Raw genomic sequence first — 20142 nt, forward strand, 5'->3', positions numbered from 1 at the left:
TATGATGCATCATGAAACAGTTCGCTAAAATTTGATTTGATCTGTAATCAACAATGCGTCAATACAGACAAGATGACTGGCACTATAATTTTATTTAAAATAACAGAGAAAAACATCTGTTGGCACATAGTTAAGGAAAACAAGGAAGGATATCAGTCCTCCATGGGTGTTTCGTCCTTTTTAGCTGCAGTAGCTTCATACTGAGACAGGACCTGCCTGGCCTCCTGCACCAAACACAAAAAAACAAAGTTTGTGGACAGTTCAGAGACAGCAATGAATTTTGTACAGTGTTCTCGACACAACCTGAACACAACCTAAATGTAATGGAATTACTGTAGCATAGCCATGACTTAGATTATTTATTGACAAATGAAAGGGTGACCTAAGGTGATAGTGTGAGCAGGCAAATACCCATCCATGTGCCTACCCCAGTGTGTTGCTACATTGCTTCAACATTATTTGTGACTAGTCGCCATTCATAATGAGATGGGTTCTGCTATTTTTTTTTATTGAATAAACATTTTCGTATTGGCAAGAGTTTTCCAAGTGTTCTCTAAGTGTTCTCAATAGCGAGGCATGGAAACAAAATTTTGCACCAAGATGGAAGCTTGACACCCTGAATCTAGTGTACTGTGTTCAATGCACCATGCAAAGAGACAATTAATATACAGTAAACTCTCAGTGATATGAATTTCACAAGGTCGCGTGAAACCTCTGTATCACCCAAAATCTGTATCGTCAAAACATACACAAAATCGAGAAAAAATTTATTTATTTTTAGCAGAAAATTCCGAACACAGTGGAACCCTGTGAATACATTCCTCGCTGCTGTGTTTTCCCGGCTGCTACGTCATGCATTGACTTCCATGTATTATATTCCTCTTGATTTGCCGCCAATCTGTAATGTTCCTGCATCTTTCGTTGCATTTGAATGTGGCAGTCATGTGAATTTAGTGGTGCGGCCAGCCCATACGTTGCAACAAGAGACCGGTGCATTGCAACAGGCGACCATAACACTGCAAACAGCTGCCGAAGTTTGCAGTAAACGACGAAAATTTGCAGTAAGCAACCACTGTTTGCAATAAGCGACCAAAGTTGCGCAAGCCAGGCGTTACACATGTGCACAGAGTAGCTGGCGAAACACCCAAGGCGAACTTCGCATTAATTAAGGCCTACCGAGAAACACGCCCACTGGGCCAGATCCACTGAGTGCAACATTGCATTTATTTTGGAGTCGGCAAGGGTCTTACATGTGCAGCATAATCGCTGCATCTCTTAAGGGGACACTAAAGGCTAATACTAAGTCAATGTGGACTTTTTAAATACCATTCCAGAAACCTCACACCACTCGTTTTGTCCCTAGAAAAGACTTAGTTTACGAGAAAATTGCATCTTTTAAGCGTCTGAATACCTTTCTCGAAATTCAAATCTCCTGCCATCCAACAGCGGGAACGGTGACGTTGCATACTCCATCACCGCCCTTTGCTGGTGAGTGAAACGGCGTCCGACAGACGGCGGCACCAAGCCAAGACAGATAAAGTCAGAGAGGCAGCATGCGGGGGATTCGCCGCTGCAGCTGCTTTTTGGCCAAATGGTGTAGACCGTTTGGGCATCTCGCGACATCACATTGACGTTGAATTCTCTGCCACTTGCAGTTTGTACGAGTTTTGCAAGCCAGCAAAACCAGTGCAGCACTACGTGATAACTACTGAAACGAAAAAGCTAGGCAGAGCGCAGTCGAGAGGAAACAAAACCGTTCGACCGCTGGCGTTGTTGTCAAAGGTAATTTGAACGAGTTCTTTTGTCTAGACACGAAATAGAACTGGACAAGTAGCATTTTATTTCATCTTATAATACAATACGAGGATGTTTTGTGCAATGGGTGGTTGACTACTAGTGACAGAATTTAGCTGAGCAGTGCTTTCGTCATCGTGCAAGTGCTTGACTGTCCAGGGGGAGTCTCTAATCATGTCGTGCATTTACCTCAATTTCTCGATTATTAAGGCTCTGTTTGCAATAATATTGATGCCTTAGAAATTCTCGAGCACTAATCTATCGCCTTAGCTAGACTTAATATTTGCCTTTAGTGTCCCTTTAGGTCAGCTTCGCTGCAATAGAGCTATGTTATGCAGTGAATCATAAGCAAAATACATATTGCGGTCAAGCACATTAAGAGCTGAAAGGGGCCACTGTCGCAAAACATTGTACATGTCCCAGTCCGCTTGACGAGGGACCAATGAGAGATTGCGCAGCCGCATGACATAGCTGATTGCTTGGAGACTATGGATCCCACCCAGATTTGTCTGTGCCAGCCACTACGCTGGCTCAGTCGTCGCTGCCGCCAGTGTTCCTCACGCATTGGTATGATCCGCAGCAGCACGGCAACACGTTCGAAACAGAAAATGTTTTTCGTATTGTAAGCAACATATTTCAGCCGGGGAATGTTATGAATTAATTATGGGGTTTTACGTGCCAAAACCACTTTCTGATTATGAGGCACGCCGTAGTGGAGGACTCCGGAAATTTCGACCACCTGGGGTTCTTTAACGTGCACCTAAATATAAGCACATGGGTTGGAGAATGTTACGAATTCGTATCACACCGAAATTCGTACCAGCTGATTGCATCACCGAGATTTTGCTGTATAAGGTCCTCAACAAGTTGCACCTGTATGCACTTATATGCCTTCTCATCTTTGACAAACCACACCAGTGCACGCCAGCAGTCCCTGATAAACGATTCACACTATCATGGGGCAATTTTAATGCGACAGCGTTAAGGAGCTCATGTCGCAAAAAGCTGGTGTCGTCGGCGGCATTGGCCGTGAGCGAAAAATGGCGGAAGGCTATTCATAAATAAACACAACTTGCAAGATGGGCTGGGTGGGAATCGAACCAGGGTCTTCGGAGTGTGAGCCGGAGACACTACCACCCAGCCATGGGTTCGATGGTTCAAAGTGGGACAAAAGCACCTCTAGTGAATGCGGTGTTGCCTTAGAAACGCGCCGTACAAGGTTATACAGTGGTGTATATCGGTAATTATGAGCATGTAAATTACAGAAGTCGCAGTTAAACGCACAGCGAAGTACGTTTCTGCTACATTTCTTCTGCACTTGGTGCACACACAGAGCCATCTTGCAAAAAACACAGAAGACCCCCTCCTCGCGATGTATGGTGCTGTCCCGACAGGTGGTGCGCCACTCGCCCGCTTCTCCCCTTCGTCTCATTTGAGCGCATTGGCGCCGTGCGGGGACCGGTGCGAGGATGCCCCAATACCCTTGCGTTCAATAAGTTTTCTCGCTCTCTCCCCTTCCAGTGTGCGTCACTCGAACCCTCGTGTTTAGGCGACGCGGCTCCTCATTCCGCTCACAGCGCGATTCCTAGGTGCAGCGTCTGATGTGGCACGCCTCTGATGTGATCGCTGCGCCTTAGCGCGTCTGGTGGGAAAGCGTCCGCTGCGATGTGTGCCATGCTGCTGGCAAGGAGTCATGCGTCTGCGTGGTGCTCCCAAGCGAGATAGAGGACGATCCCATCGAGGCATCAGCCCCATGATCGCGTCCGCCTTCATGGCGCGTCGCGAGCTGGCTGTCCGTGCTGATTACGACGTTTGGTTCGTGTAGATCGTTTCTCCCTCCGAGACACCGAGTTTTTTGGTTCGTTGCGCTTGCTCAGGCGCACGTTTCGTCTTTGTGTGACTCAAGAGCATGCGGAGCGAATGAGTGGGCCGTGCGAACGGGGTGCGATAATGCTATCGTGTTCCACTCTTGAAGGCGAAGCTTAAACGTCCTCCAGGTTTTTTGCTTGCCCTTTTGCACGCTGACAAAATCGGTGGTGTGCCAAGGTGCAATGCTACTAAAGCATAGCATTTGAATCGTGGAACCACACGCAATGCGGAAAATGACAGCCAAGATCGGTGGAGATGGCAATGGCCAAAAAGCAAGCACTTCATGTCATAGCCGTAGATTAATTGTTGTGGAGTTCTTCGGACAGTGAAGACAAAAATAAAAAAACTGTCTTTTGATGTGCAACACGGCGGTGATGCTAGGTGTCAGCACCAGCATAGAGCAATTTATATTAGGGGTTGCCCCCGCTCCATGCTTCACTGCGACAGGCCACTGAGAACTGGGCTGGTTTCGAGGCAATTCCAAGGTACATTAATTCAGGATGCTATTAGTGAAGTCAGTGAACTCTTGCAGCTATGTGCAGGAGCTGCACATTGGGGCAGGTTGTACAATGATAATGTGAAACTTACAGGGTCTTAGTGGCAACTTCAGCTGATGAATAGAGTAGTGACTAGCTGGATAGCACTGATAGCAAAGAATTAAGTGCAGCTAGTATAATGCAATTAGTTGTTGCCTCGCCTCTGCTCTAATTCTACTGCTTTTATAGCCTCACAAACTAGAAGCTACACGCCGAAAATGCTGACCTGAATGGAAAAAAGCTTCTGTGTGACGCTAGGATTGCTTACATTTTTAGGAGTGGTGTTTATCAAACCTAGAAACATGACAAAGCACTGTTCAAATAGTTGGTGGCAACGGCACAAGCTGGTGCATGCTTTCATACAGTGGTAACAGAGTGAACATTAGTTTGTTTGAAGCCAAACTGGCCTAGCCTTGTTTAACAATGTTAATAATCACTGTTCTGACAGTCATCAGAACAAATGACGGCAACACACTGACTGCACTTACGACCACCTCTTATTCCCTGCTGACTGTTGAGACGACTTTTTCCAAGTTCCACTGTCCTCCTCACATACAGCGCCATCCTGCATTCGGCATGGAAACGACAGCATCTGCACTGCTGCCATCTATGGCCTATCACATAACAGCTACTCATTGCTGCCACTGCACTCTCCTCAAACGGTATAGTATAGTTAAGATTTCAAAATCCCTAATTACTAATTATGCGTAAGCAACAATGTAAAATATATTCACGTCTGCACACCCAACAAATAAGCTGCAACTAGAAGCAGGCAAGCGTGAAGGCTCCAAGAGCCTGGGGGTACTGGAAGCTCTCGGTGCCCCTTAGTGGGAGCAGGCAAGCATTCTGGAGTTTCCTTGTAGGTCTGTTTCCAGCAGGGCAGGGCGCCATCAGCAATGTAGCACTGGCATTGTAGGGCAGTGGTCTACACCAATCACAGCCCTCTTTTTGGGCAGAAACCAGTCTAAAAACACCGTCCAGTCACAGGACACAACATAAACTGGCTCTGCGAACAAGGCCCATGTGCCACGTGACATGATGCACACACTCACCTTGATCACGTGCTCTGGGAAATGGGCCAGCTGAGCAACTTCTATGCCAAAGCTTTGACTGCACACACCTGTAGGGAGACGTAATACAGTCAGGGTTTGGCCCACAGTGAGTGATTCACCATAATTTCACAGTAAGTTTCATTCCGGCTGCCATAGGGGGTAAAGGGGCCTTGCAATACTTCTTGAACATAGTAGCCTTGAGCCTTGTTTTAATAAAATGAGGTATATTGAAATATTGGATGTAATTGAGCAAATGCAATTCCCCTTTACCCATACAGATACACGTATCTTAAACTTCATTTTAATGAAGTAAAATTGTACTGCCACTGGATACAACAAGCTGGATTCATCTCCAAAACCCAGAATACTGACCGTGGCACACCGAGCATATCGTTTTCTGCTGGGTTACGCACTCGTTTCGCATGGCAATTCATAATTCTGCCGAATATGCCGTCGAGCGACACCGGTCGCGGACAAGTGGCACTTTTTTTCTTATCTTATCGCACCTCTCTCTCGCTGTGGCATGTAGCTGGCGATGTTAGAAGCAATCTCAGAGGCCATGCCTAGATGTGCTGTGCCACGTTTCAATGATGATACTTATGCAAGGCGTGCTAAAAACAAGGGCATTCACTTCTCTCTCGCACAGTGGCACGCCTAAGAGCTAAGCATGACCTCCGAGAACATGTGAAACCGGCATGAGCTGGCAAAGCCAAGCCGGCGCACTCAGACAGCCGAGCCACAGGGCCACGAGAAAGTGGTGAATGCGATAGTTTCCCTTTCAAGGGCCGAACGCACCTGTGTATAAGTACGCATTTCTGAACCTGTGCGAAACTCTATTGGCTGTATACTTTGATGGGTTTCATGACAATATCAGTGAGCCAAGTGGGAAGCGGAAGAAAATCTACGAAAGACAATCACATTGCAACATAAGGATGCTATTGTAACGGCTGTCATGTCATGGGCTAAAAAGTGACGTATTGCACCCACCAGTTTTTTTGCCGTTGTTTTTTATTTATTTATTAACAGGATACTGCCGGCCTTAGTCTTAGGCCTTGGGCAGGAGTGGACAGTGCGATATGTGTATACAGATGAACAAAAGAAAGAAATGAACAGCAAAAATCTTTACAAGAATTCAATACATTGCAGTAGACATATTCGTTCCGCACGAGCTGTACAGAGCATATTGATAACAAGGAGTAAATGAAAAAAAAATAGTAGAAAAGAGAAAAATTACATTAAAAAAATTTAATTGTCGGGTTTTACATACCAAAATCACTTTCTGATTATGAGGCACACCATCGTGGAGGACTCCGGAAATTTTGACCACCTGAGGTTCTTTATCGTGCACCTAAATCTAAGTACAGTTTTCGCATTTTGCCCTCATCGAAACGCAGCCACCGTGGCCGGGATTCGATCCCACGACCTCGTGCTCAGCAGCCCAACACCACAGCCAATGAGCAACCACGGCGGGTAAAAATTACATTTATATATATAAATATATACATACATATAGATATGCATACACATACATATAATATCACGTCTAAATCTATTCAGCATGTTGCAGGATGACTGGACGGTATGGCATTCCACTGCACTGGCGGGGGGTGCATTCCACTTGCCTATCGTCCGAGAAACAAACGTGCCTTTAGATACGTTTGTTCTGCAAGAAAATTACTTTATTTTTTCGGATGATTAGATCATGTTGCACGCCCGGTAACTAAGGTAATCTACATTACCTTATCTATCCCCAGCATATCATGATAAAGTAAATACAGGTATTTCAGTCGGTTCCTATATCATCTTAATTTTAATGTTTCCAGGTTGGTTTTATTAATAAGAACAGTCGAAGATACGTGCCAGTTATAACAGTTAAATATGAATTTCTTTGAATGTTTTCCAATTGTGTAATTTTCTTCAGGGTGTGCGGGTGCCATACTACTGAGGCATACTCAAGAATTGGTCTAATATACATTTTGTACGCTAAAAGATGGATTTCTTGTCTGGACTGTCGTTGCAACTTTCTCAAGTATCCAAGTCGGCGCATTGCCATTTTTGTAATATAAGATATGTGTTCGTTCCATCTAAGGTTGGATGAAATGACGCGTTATTGAATGTTTATCACGTATGCAACTGTGCAGCAGTTTGACGAGGTATGGAGCCGTAGTATTCTTTGCATGTTTTAGGTTGAGCATATCATTGGGCATACAGTCCAAACCCATTAAAACGAAATCTCTTGACTAAAAAATTCTCGCTGCAACAAAATATTTTCGTATCCTCGGTGAACACCCATAGGATTCTATGCATTTCATACCTCTTGACAACAAAATCTTGCTGTAGTACAATCCCACATTAATGAAATTTGTTGGAACCTAACTCCGCATATTACCTACTCGCGCAAGGCTAGCGGTCACCAAAGTGTGCTCAAATGTGATTGCTTTGCACTAAAATAACGTAAAATGCCACCACATTACACTTGCGTGGGCATCGCCATTTTTATTTACAAAAAGAACCAAGCCCCAGAAGCGATCGCACTGGAAACACATCATGGACGCCATCTTCTGGCGGCCATGACCTGCAGTGCGTAATGTGGACCTCAACAAGAAAAATGCAGAAAAAAAGAAGGCAAAGAATTTACGTCCCGCTGACGTGGAAATGCTTATGGCACTTGAGATGGCAATTGCAGCATGTAGTGCCATGCATTGGGTCGTGACAGAGTGATCGTCCGGAAATATGTGTTCCTTGCTTGAAGAAAGCTGGTTTTTCTGCCACCCGACAGGCATTGCATGCGGATTCAGCGCCAAACGTAGATTTGTGCGAAGAGGGTATTATCTCAATCGACTGCTTTCGGGTATACAAGATATGATCACTTTCGCGCTCGGCACCCGACGCATTGGAGCCTACGAGCGACAGCATGCACGGGAGAAATGCTGCTGCATGCGTGGAGTGCTGTTCCTCTTCATCCATGCCGAGTTACGAAAAATCTCGCAGAAGTTATTGTAACTCTGAAAGCAATTGATCGAGAACACTGCTTCACGACAGTGCTGCCGCTGCTGGTCAATGCAAGCGGTGCACTTAGCATTTTCGGTAATGTGGTTCTAAATTCTCGACGAAGCTTGCCAAATTAGACTAATGGAATTTTGACAGTCTGCTCTCATTAATTCAAACACGCTTAATTCGAACTGATGCTGTGGTCCCGCCAAAGTTATGTGTATTCCAGTGGGTAAAAATGCTCGGTAATTCGAACGAGCAACCATTTGCAATGGTGAATTTTAATATACTGCCCTCCAACAATGCTCTCAGCTGCACACCAAATCACACGGTGGAGCCTCCAAAGCAGCATTGCTGTGACCCTGCCATAGAGGAAAGGCTTAGGAGAAACCTCTCAATGCCACTGCGAAACAGAAAAAAAAAAAAACAGAACAGAAATTTCACCCTCTTTTCAGTGGCAAAGTCACCATTTCTGCTTTGCGCCGTAATGCTTCAGCCACACTAGCGGCAAAACGTGCGCTGCAGGAGGGATTAGTCCTGGGCCGATTTTTTGTGGCTCGCCGCGGCAGCAAGCAAGCTGTGAGCAGAAGAGACATATAAGAGTGGCCCCTGCAGTGGCGTACACACGGGTAATCAGTATCATGTGGACCTGCCCAACCGCTTGTTTCTCACTATCATCGGCTCACATCAGCTCTCGCTCGCACTTGTTTTGGTTGGCATTGTTCGGGCTTGTTTTCTTAGGAGCCAAAACCAAGACGTCCCAATGGAAAGGTTGTTGGAGACAGTGCGTCATATCTGATTCTATACAACAGGACAGACCCTGAATACATGGATGCGAAGGTGACACCCAGTACCTTATCTCCTTGTCTTTTGGATGCGGCAACACCGCAACAGAAGGGAGCACACTAAAATGATCGTGATCAGCAGTAAAGACTTCGTCATCTTGAAAAGACAATACTCGCATTAAGAACACAGGACGAAGAAGGTAAACACAGCGCCAATCTGAAAGCAGACAAAGGAAAAAACATGCGAGCACGCAGGGGGAAGCAGCAGCGGAGGCCCAGTCCTGGCCTCGGCAACTCCGCTGCTTCGGTGGCTGTAGGTGGCTGAGGTAATTAGTGCCATCCAGCAAGCTGGCGGGAAAGCAAACCACTTCCCTACCGCCCTTCCTCGCAACTATGCTCCCTTCATCCTCCCTCTCAACTCCCTCATAACTCCCTCATCTTCGACAGACTCCGCGACGACGCCACTAGCACTGCCAGCCCCGCCCACCCGGTGCCAGCTTAGCTTGCTCCTTGAAGTTTAGTTTCCTGCCGTTATCAGGGGAAGTGAGCGTTGGCCGGCATGGGTAGTTTCGTGGTCCTCGCTTGCTGTGTGCTTGTGCACCACAATATTTCACTACTCGCATCGTTTGTGCATCATGCTATGATGCCCGAATACTTCAAAAACAAGTCCTTCTCTTAATTCAAACTTCTTTTATTCGAACAAATTTTCAGGCCTTTTCGAGTTTGAATTCTCAGGATTCGACTGTAGTAAAGTTTAGTTCTGCGACGCATTACCTTTCTGTGCTGTCTCATTTTGCAACAACAAAATCCTCACTAAAGCTAATTCCTTCATGAAGCCCGCCGATTGTGTTATTGCGAGGTTCAACTGTATATTGCAGTAAATGGCGATAGTTGGTACAGCAAAGTAATGAACAGAACGAAGAAATTTTGGCTTCCCCTTCAACTTCGTTATAGCAAAGCTAGAGTGCAACTAAACTTGCCCGGTCACTAAGCGATGCTCTCATGAACACCTGAGCCAAACGACATTACTCTAGGCAACAAGTGCTGAAACATCATGTGTCAACTGCAGCACCGTAACACACAGCCTGATGGGCAGATGAAACGGTTTTCAGTAGGACATGCTACGATTTAATGAAAGCCCATTCATCACTCATCTTGAGGCCCGTATGTCTAGCGTCTAACGCAACTGGCCACCATCGCACGAGGGTGTAGGAGCACACACGTTCCTCATGGATGCGCATAGTACAGTGGAACCCCGTTCATACGTTTTTCACCGGACCGAGAAAAAAAAATGTAACAGCCGGGAAAACGCAACAGTGAGAAAAGCTCCGAAAATGAATGAAAAAAGTGCAGCTTCAACTATAGACAATTTATTTCCACAGAGTGCACTTAGAACTTTAAAAAGTCTAGAATGGTAGCTTGCCATTTCTTTCGCTCGCTAGAAATCACCACACATTTCTCAATAGCCTGGAAGGCTGCATTGCTGTCAGCGTCGCTGTGAGGTGCGGCGTACCTGCAGAGGAGGTCCAGAGCCGCGACGGCTTCTCCAAAGCTAGGATTTGGCAACACCCCGGCATCATGCAGCTCGTGCTCCTCGTCGTCACCGCGCCACGGCAATGGCAACGGACGAAGGAATATCCGCGGGAACTTTTGCCCCCTTTGGCGTAATCATGCTAACGTGCTAACGATTGTTTAGTATTGCTGCGCAGCGCGCGCGTCCAAGCAGCCCGGTTGCACGCAGCGCGGCGTGGTTTCGCAAGCAATGTAAACAAGGGAGGAGAGCTGGCCCGATAGGCGGGCAAGGCCAACGTCCGGCTTCACTTTAGCTTCACAAAGAGTGACGTCAGGGCCCCTCGTAGGTTTCCACGGAGAAAGGGTTTCCTTCCTCTGTGAGTTGACCCGTCCAACAACCATGCGGTGACCGTAATCACAGTGATGATAGTGAGAGCATTTTTCACGAATGGCCACCTAGTGGCGACCTCTCGAACTGGCGTGCGGCTTCTTGCAGCCAGTTCTATAGCCAAGCCCAGCCAAGCCCGGACAAAATTCGTCAAAAGCCAAAATGGCGGTTGAAGCGCATTGCCTGCTATAGCCCAGGTGGGTTCGGGATGCTAAGTTGCGACGTATCATGCGGGAACATTTTCACGGCTACTACGTAACAGCGGGGTTCCTTATACATTGGATCCTATGGAAGCTATGCCGGGACCGAACGAAAACGACGTAGCAGCCGGGAAAACGCAGCAGTGAGGAACGTAACAGCAGGGTTCTACTGTAATAGACAGAGCTTGGCTGAACACATCTTGGCTGAAAATTAGCAAGCATTGACACAGGCTATTGCCATAGAAACATGACGCAGTGCCTCCAGGCCTGCAGTCGTTCCCTATGCATACCATTGTCTCCCTTGAAAGCATGAAGGGTTGACACACAGCCGTGTAATTATACTACTTATTTTCGGCCAGGTAGCGCAATAAAGAGAGGGGACAAGCATGCACCGCTGCTGTTGTTGGTAACACAGTCTGATGGGCAGAGTATATAGTGATGTGCACAGGCAGAATACTGTGCCTGTGCATATAACTCACACGGGCAATTATGACACACTAGAAAGAGAGAGAGAGAGAAAAAAAAGAAAAAAATATGGGTGTCGCATGGTGCCGCTACCTCACAATTGGCTGAGCTCACTTATTATAATGGTGTAGACAACAGCCTATGTTAGTGATCGCCTGGATCCGGATGGCACAAAACTGTGATTGAAAGTGCCCTGTATAGAGGCACGCGATTCAGAAAGCACTCGATCGTGATCCAAAGTGCCTGTGTGACAGGTGTATAAATCGTCAATTGCTTTGGAATCTGAGAGACTTAACAGTCGTGTCGTGTGATGCAATGGTAAAAGCGTCTCAGTACCTGTGAGGCATCTTTCAAGCGAGTTTCTTCACACTTTTCTGGTATTTGATGAATACTTTGCCTCTTTCTGCATTTTTATTTTTAACATGCAGTGATATCAAACCACACGACTTGCTGCCACTGCTGCTGGCACCCAGCTGAAGCTACGGGCCCCAGTTTCCCCTTTAACCCTTCAAAGGTTTTTGCCGTACATGTACGGCGGCGGTTTCCTGTCCCATAAGGTCTTTGCCGTACGGGTACGGTTTCGACCCTCCATTTGAAATTTTGCGCCATAATGACGATATGTGCTCACTGGGACGTGCTGCCACCTTTTAGGACTTACAAGAAGTGTTTGAAATTTGAGCTACCTTCTAGGGGAGATAAACAGAACTGATTGCTTGCTTCAGCGTGTCGCGCAGACTGCGGCAAACCCCTTTTGTGATTTTGGTTTTGCCGCGTGATCGCAACGGAGACGCGCGAAATGTCATTTTTCTTTTTGTTGGCACTCTCTTGCAAGGCGGTGGAAGTTGATTTCTATCTTGATTGGCTCTGCTCTTAACTTGTTTATCACTGCCGCTTGCAAGGTATTCTCGCTCTCAGCGGCAACGCGCCTTTCGCGGTTCCGGTTCCGGTTCCGCCGCGTGATCGCAACGGAGGCGCGCGAAACGTGATTTTTCTTTGTCGGCATGCTCTCGCAGGGGCGCCGGAAGTTGATTTCTATCTTGATTGGCGCTGCTCTTAGCTTGCTTATCACCACCGTTCACGAGGTATTCTCGCTCTCTGCAGCAACGCGCTTACGCGAGAGGGTGCCTCAGACCTCTGCCCAAGGCAGCCATACGCAGAGAAGATGTCATGTGTGCGTCAACACGACTCGTTGCTCCAAGAGGAGAACAGACACGCATTTTAGGTGTGCAGACTGCGATAAGGCGCTGTGCGTAGACCCGTGTTTCAAGGAGTACCACACTCTGAAATACTACTGAACATTTTGCAGTTCTGAATGATGCCGACACCAAAATACTGTTCCCAATTTTTTTTTACTATTTATTCCCGACTTTATACATTTTGTACATTCAAGATCCGCAATAAAGTAATTTGACCACCTGGGAAAGTTTTTTTCAAAATAATTTGACCCTCAAAGGATTAGTAATGGACTCGAGTTATACGCATGAACCCCCTCGGTTGCTTGCACGACACGAATGAAAATTTTGAGTGTGGAAGCAAACAAGCGTGACTTACATGACTCTGCCAACAACAGCAGCGGCGCATGCTTGTCTCCTCTCTTTATTGCACTACCTGCCCGGAAATAAGCATAATTTCACGGGTGGGTGTCAGCCCTTCATGTTTTCAAGGTTGTTGTGGCACTGAACGGTAGGCTTGTGCGAACAAATGCAGTGAGACACCCTCTTGCAGCCCGTACTTTCCTACACAACGCGACTGCACGCGTCGGTGACTTTTTCATTTCCTCCCGCGAGCGGCGCTGCTCAGCGGCATCCGTAGAGCTGCCTGGCCTAGGTTGAGGAGTCTAACACGTAAAGGAACTAACACTGAACGTGCGGAATGCGCATGACAAGCCACAAATACAGCCTTTACAACTTAGCAGCTTGGCTTGGCTTGGCCCGTCATTCAGGCACAGTTGCTGACAACTGAATTAACTACACTTTGCTACTTTCAGTTGTAGGAGACGCTGACCACGTATCTAAACAAAAACATATTGCTACGGGGTATGCTCCCACTGACGAAGGGCTGAGCAGGAAGAAGACGAAGACGACGATTTAGAAGCTAGCGCGGGCTGTTGCCTCTTGGCCAAGCGCAGCGTATTTTCCTTGTAAATATATTTGTACATAGCTTGTCGTCTGCGTCTTTCTACGTAACATATTTGGTGGAGGTGGACGTTCCCTGTACCTCGTCACGGAGCTTCGCAGTGGCCGGTACGTCGAGCCTACCTTCATGGCTCCCGGCGACGCCAACCCGACTCCACCGGCTCCGACACCTGCTGCCACTTCGACGACCTACATCACCCTCTCCGCTCCCCGTGATCCTGGCGTATTCTCAGCAAAAGATGGGGAAGACGTCGAGGACTGGCTCAGCCTTTACGAACACGTCAGCCGCAATAACCGGTGGGACCCCACTATCATGCTCGCCAACGTAGTCTTTTACCTCGGTGGCACACCTCGAGTTTGGTTTCGGACGCACGAAGAGGAGCTCACCAGTTGGGATTCGTTCAAGCAAAAGCTCCGAGACTTGTTCGGCAACCCCTACGGTCACACACTTGCCGCGCAGAAGGCGCTTTCCGGCCGTGTGCAGACGTCAACAGAGCCCTATGTCACGTACATTCAGGACGTCCTGGCTCTGTGCCGCAAAGTTGATGCACACATGCCTGAGTCGGACAAGGTATCCCACATCCTCAAAGGCATTGCCGATGACGCCTTCAACTTGCTCGTATTCAACAACGTCGCGACGGTGGATGCTGTTCTCAAAGAGTGCCGCCGCCTGGAACTCGCTAAAAGCAGACGTATCGATCAGCAGTTTGCCCGTCTGCCCAACACCCCAGCGACTTCTTCCTGTGCCGACGCTCCTCGTCCCAACACCACCGGCGATATTACCAAGATCGTTCGGCGTGAGATTGAGGCCGCCTATCCGGCTGCCTTCGACTCCAGCCCCACCAACGCACCGGCAGTCACGGTTTCCCTGATCCAGGCAGTTGTCCGCCAGGAGTTCGAAAACATGGGCCTTCACACCATCTGCTCGGCCCATCACCCTGATACCCATCCGGCTTCTTCGATTCCGCCCCGTCCCGCATCGTCTTACCCACCACGTTTCCGCAACCCAGCTGAATGGCGCACTGCTGACGACAAGCCCATTTGTTTTCACTGCCGTCGCATCGGGCACATTTCTCGGCACTGTCGAAGTCGCTGGACTTCCCCGACCCGGTCTGCTTATACTGCCTATTCCCGCCCCTCGGGTGGCCCTTCTCGTCCTTATGCCGCACGCTCCGATAATGCCGCCACTGACTCTCCTGCGCCGAACCGCCCCTATTCTCGTTCACCTTCGCCCCAAGGACGACAATCTCGCTCTCCCCAGCCCCGTCGCTCCTTTTCGCCGACTCCCTTCGGACGCCGCTCCCAGCCGGAAAACTGAATGATGCAGCGCCTCGAGGTGACGCTGCATTGCTCCCTACGCCGCCAAATCCTCCACTGACGTTGCCCACTCATCTGAACCTTCTTGACGTGCAAGTCGACGGTGTTCCTGTATCTGCTCTTATAGACACTGGGGCGCATTTGTCGGTAATGAGCGCGGACTTTCGTACCCGCCTGAAAAAAATAATCACGCCCGCCACGACGCTTGTTGTCCGTGTCGCCGATGGCGGAACAGCCCCCGTAATTGGTATGTGTGCCGCCCGCGTCTCCTTCGCCGATCGCTCAACAGTCGTGCTATTCACAGTCATCGCCCACTGTCCCCACGACATCATCCTCGGCTTAGACTTCCTCTCCGCACATTCTGCTCTCATTGATTGTTCCGCCAGTACTCTCCGCCTTGACCTGCCTGTTCTGGATCCCGCTGAACCACACCCCAGTCGCCTCAGTTCCGTCGACTTTGTTCGCTTGCCACCTACGGCACTGACTTACGTTGACCTAGTGTCATCCCCACCAGTGCCCGACGGTCACTATATCGCGGCTCCTCTACAAGACGTCCTCCTTACACACGGGATCACGGTACCTCATACCGTTTTATCTATTACGGCTAATTGCGTCTGCCTGCCAGTGGTCAATTTTGGCTTGACGACACAAGTGCTGCCACGCGGGATGTCTCTGGCCCAACTTTGCTCATTCGAAGATCACTCAATAGCATCTATTGAGGTAGACAGCAATTCAGCCGATCCTCCTCTACCATCTCAGTCGACAACTTGCACCATCGCCGACTTACAGAAAATGATGGCGCCCGACATGCCGTCCGAGCACGCTTGTGAGCTCTACCGCGTTCTGCTTTCCTACAACGATATTTTTGACTTTAACGATCGTCCTTTGGCCCAAACTACAACTGTTAAACATCGCATTAATACCGGCGATGCCCCTCCTATTCATCGCCGCCCATATCGAGTGTCACCGGTTGAGCGTCAAGTTATTCACGCTGAAGTTCGCAAAATGCTTGCCAATAACATCATAGAACCGTCATGTAGTCCATGGGCGTCACCGGTTGTACTGGTAAAAAAGAAGGATGGTTCATGGCGCTTTTGCGTGGATTATCGGCACCTTCACAGGGTTACCAAAAAGGACGTGTATCCCCTACCTCGGATCGATGACGCCCTTGACTGCCTCCATGGTGCTCGCTACTTCTCTTCTATTGACCTCCGCTCCGGCTACTGGCAGATTGCTGTGGACGATCTCGACCGCGAGAAGACTGCTTTTGTAACTCCGGACGGTCTTTATCAATTCAAAGTAATGCCGTTTGGTCTATGTAACGCTCCTGCCACTTTTGAACGCATGATGGACTCCCTTCTTCACGGTTTCAAATGGTCCACATGCCTGTGCTACTTGGACGACGTCATAGTATTCTCCCCACCGTTCGCTACGCACCTCGAGCGCCTCTCGGCAGTCCTGGACGTTTTTCGTCGCGCCGGTCTGCAACTGAACGCATCGAAGTGCCAATTCGGCCGTCGCCAGATTACCGTCCTTGGGCATCTCGTTGACGCGAACCGAGTGCAACCGGACCCAGGCAAGATCCCTGCTGTTACGCACTTTCCTGTTCCGAAGTGTGTCAAGGATGTGCGCAGCTTCATCGGCCTTTGTTCCTACTTCCGCCGTTTCGTGAAAAATTTCGCGGCCATAGCACGACCACTAACCGAGCTTTTGAAAAAAGACGCCCCTTTCCAGTGGGGCGTTAACGAGGCCTCTGCATTCTTGCATCTAATCGACGTTCTCACAACGCCTCCCGTTCTGGCCCATTTCGATCCGTCTGCGCCTACCGAAGTTCGTACTGATGCCAGCGGTCACGGAATTGGCGCAGTACTGGCACAACGCCAGCGCGGCAACGACCGTGTTATCGCTTACGCCAGCAGGCTCCTCTCACCCGCGGAGCGCAACTATTCCATCACTGAGCGTGAGTGTCTGGCCCTAGTTTGGGCGGTTGCGAAGTTCCGCCCATACTTATATGGCCGACCCTTTTCCGTTATCACAGACCATCACGCGCTTTGTTGGTTATGCTCATTGAAAGACCCTTCAGGAAGACTTGGTCGCTGGGCCCTACGCCTCCATGAATATTCGTTCTCTGTCACCTACAAATCTGGCCGACTACACAAGGACGCTGACTGCCTGTCTCGCTACCCGGTAGACGAGCCTGACGACGCCGACAGTAGTACTGCCGACGGCATTTTCTCTGTGTCTGCCTTCGTTAACATCGCGGATGAGCAGTACCGAGACCTATCGCTGCGAGTACTCATCGAGCGTCTGCGCTCTACACCTACAGACGCATCCGTTCGCCGATATGTCCTCCAGGGCGGCATTCTGTACCGACGGAACTTCCTCCCTGACGGATCTGATCTTCTTCTTGTCGTGCCAAAACATCTACGACAGACTGTGCTCTTTGAGATGCATGACACACCTACTGCAGGACATCTTGGCATAACCCACACGTACGACCGCGTCCGCCGCCGCTTCTATTGGCCTGGTCTCGCTCGCTCTGTCCGACACTATGTTGCTGCCTGTGATACCTGCCAGCGTCGGAAAACACCTCAGGTGCTACCTGCCGGTCATCTCCAGCCGATCACTGTCCCTGTGGAACCGTTCTTTCGTGTTGGATTAGACCTCCTCGGTCCCTTTCCCACGTCATCCTCTGGGAACAAATGGGTAGCCGTCGCAACTGACTACGCCACCCGATACGCTATCACGCGGGCTCTCCCTACCAGTTGCGCCACTGACGTCGCGGACTTTCTCTTGCGGGACATTATCTTACTTCATGGCGCCCCGCGACAGCTGCTCACTGACCGTGGTCGTAACTTCCTCTCGAAAGTTATCGCCGACATTGTACGTTCCTGCTCCACTCAACACAAGCTGACTACCTCATACCATCCTCAAACCAATGGCCTGACAGAGCGGTTAAACCGTACTCTTACCGATATGCTGTCAAAGTATGTTTCCAAGGACCACCGCGACTGGGACATTGCGCTTCCTTACGTCACATTCGCTTATAATTCTTCCCGGCACGACACCGCCGGATTTTCTCCCTTTTATCTGCTCTACGGTCGCGAACCGACCTTGCCCCTTGACACGGCACTTCCTCCTGCTTCGATCTCAACAAGCGAGTATGCGCGCGACGCCATCGCTCTCGCCGACCATGCACGCCAGCTTGCCCGTGCTCAACTGACGGACTCGCAAACCACTCAGCAGCGTCAGTACAACGCCCGCCACCGTGACGTGCAGTTTTCGCCTGGTGCACTCGTGCTCTTGTGGTCGCCCTCTCGTCACGTCGGACTTTCACAAAAGCTCCTTTCGCGATACACAGGACCCTACCGCGTGCTGCGCCAGGTGACGCCTGTGACTTATGAAATTGCTCCTGTGAGCTCAACCTCGTCATCTACTCTGGCGTCTAGTGATGTCGTGCACGTCAGTAGGCTGAAGAGCTACTACACTGCTTCAGAGTCCAGCCTTTAGTCGCTCCGGGACGGCGCTTTTGCCGCCGGGGGTAGTGCTACGGGGTATGCTCCCACTGACGAAGGGCTGAGCAGGAAGAAGACGAAGACGACGATTTAGAAGCTAGCGCGGGCTGTTGCCTCTTGGCCAAGCGCAGCGTATTTTCCTTGTAAATATATTTGTACATAGCTTGTCGTCTGCGTCTTTCTACGTAACAATATAGCTCTTTCTGCTCAACTCAAAGGCCAAATTAGCACGTGGTGCATAGACGGACTCTGGACAAACAAACGGTGTGTCGCAAACTGTGTAATTTCTAAACATTTGTCTATGAGGCTGTTGGCAGCACTACGAAGTGTCATAATGATGGAGCCTGTCTGAATTATTGGTGCTCGAATTATTAGTTGGCAACTCTATTCTTGTTTTTCTTCATCCATTACAAAAACAGCGCAACAGCAGACAGACGACAAAAAGAATGAATGAACAGAAGTACTTTTGAACTAAGGTTGGAAGTCAGCCCTTAGTCGGAAGTCAGTGTTGTGTACTTTTTTTACGTCCTCTGTCCGTTGTTGCACCATTTTTATAATGGATTACCAACTAGCCCAGTCACACATTGCTTCATCCATCTTCACTTGACATTACCCAGAAAAAACTAGATGTTTCCACATTCCAGAGCAGCACATCAGTTTCAAGAATGGCTGAAATAACCAGATTCAAAATTCAGTACTGATACATCAGCAGAAGGGACACCTACCTGGCTTAACCTTGTATAGGAGTATAAAACTGTCCTTGCTGACATCGGCCGTGACATGGACATTGTGTACACAGGGCAGCTCTGCAGCCAGTTCTGTCAGCTCGTGGAAGTGGGTGGCAAAAAGGCAGAAGGCATCCACCTCCTTTGCCAGTTGCCTGCAGGTGGACATGTATGTGAGCATGTGAACCTTAACATATACGGTAAAACCTAGTTGATACAATCCCATTTCGTATGATTTCCCAATGCCAACTTTCACAATCTAGAACACAACAAATAATCCAATACAGTTACGTCCCTTTTTTACCAGTTAATATGTTCCCGGAAAACACGATCTGTAGACACCACCGTTGAGTACATTGCCAAACTGTGAACTTATGATACATTTCCAGGCACTAAATCCTGTATGAACAAGTGAGGCATGCTTGATCGCGAGAGTAGTAGGCATGCACTACAGCAGCCTCCCCACAGTTCTTGCCTGCCTGCGACACGTGAAAATGCCAGCGCGCACTCAGTTTCCTCTTCCAGTACCAGCAAACCTCCTCCTGTGTCGTTGCGCATCGTGCTGACAGTTATTGCTGCCAACCCTATTGCCACCAGCCCTAGCTTCAGCTATCTATTTCACTGTGTGTCTGGCATAGTACATGGAAGTGTACTGCATGTTTTTAATAGGCAATAACCCAGACGCGTCACTGCTCCCTGCTGCAAGCAGTCCGAAGTGAGCATCACGTTTTGTTCTGGCAGCATTGTGTTCCAGTGTTGCCCACGAGCTCGATTTCGTTATAGTTTCACGTAGCCGTCTAAATACACTACACAATAGGAAAACAACCATGTGTGTTTCGGGCCGCTCGGGCCCCAACA

General features: G+C 48.8%; 1 protein-coding gene across 2 annotated transcripts in view; it reads right to left on the minus strand.

The window, feature by feature from the left end:
- Nucleotides 1-73: 73 nt before the first annotated feature.
- spel1 (DNA mismatch repair protein spel1) overlaps nt 74-20142 on the minus strand; it is a 103092-nt gene continuing 83023 nt past the window's right edge. Inside the window, exons 24-27 of one of the 2 annotated variants that reach the window (XM_065442889.2) lie at nt 19285-19439; nt 5252-5319; nt 4688-4764; nt 74-224 (exon numbers count right to left, since the gene is read on the minus strand). In XM_065442889.2, the coding sequence (XP_065298961.2) occupies nt 131-224; nt 4688-4764; nt 5252-5319; nt 19285-19439 (394 nt within the window). In that variant the 3' untranslated portion in view covers nt 74-130. The remainder of the gene's footprint in view (nt 225-4687; nt 4765-5251; nt 5320-19284; nt 19440-20142) is intronic. The other variant, XM_065442890.2, reaches the window with a different exon arrangement.

This window comes from Dermacentor albipictus, chromosome 5 (assembly GCF_038994185.2).
Source record: "Dermacentor albipictus isolate Rhodes 1998 colony chromosome 5, USDA_Dalb.pri_finalv2, whole genome shotgun sequence".
Taxonomy (NCBI): domain Eukaryota; kingdom Metazoa; phylum Arthropoda; class Arachnida; order Ixodida; family Ixodidae; genus Dermacentor; species Dermacentor albipictus.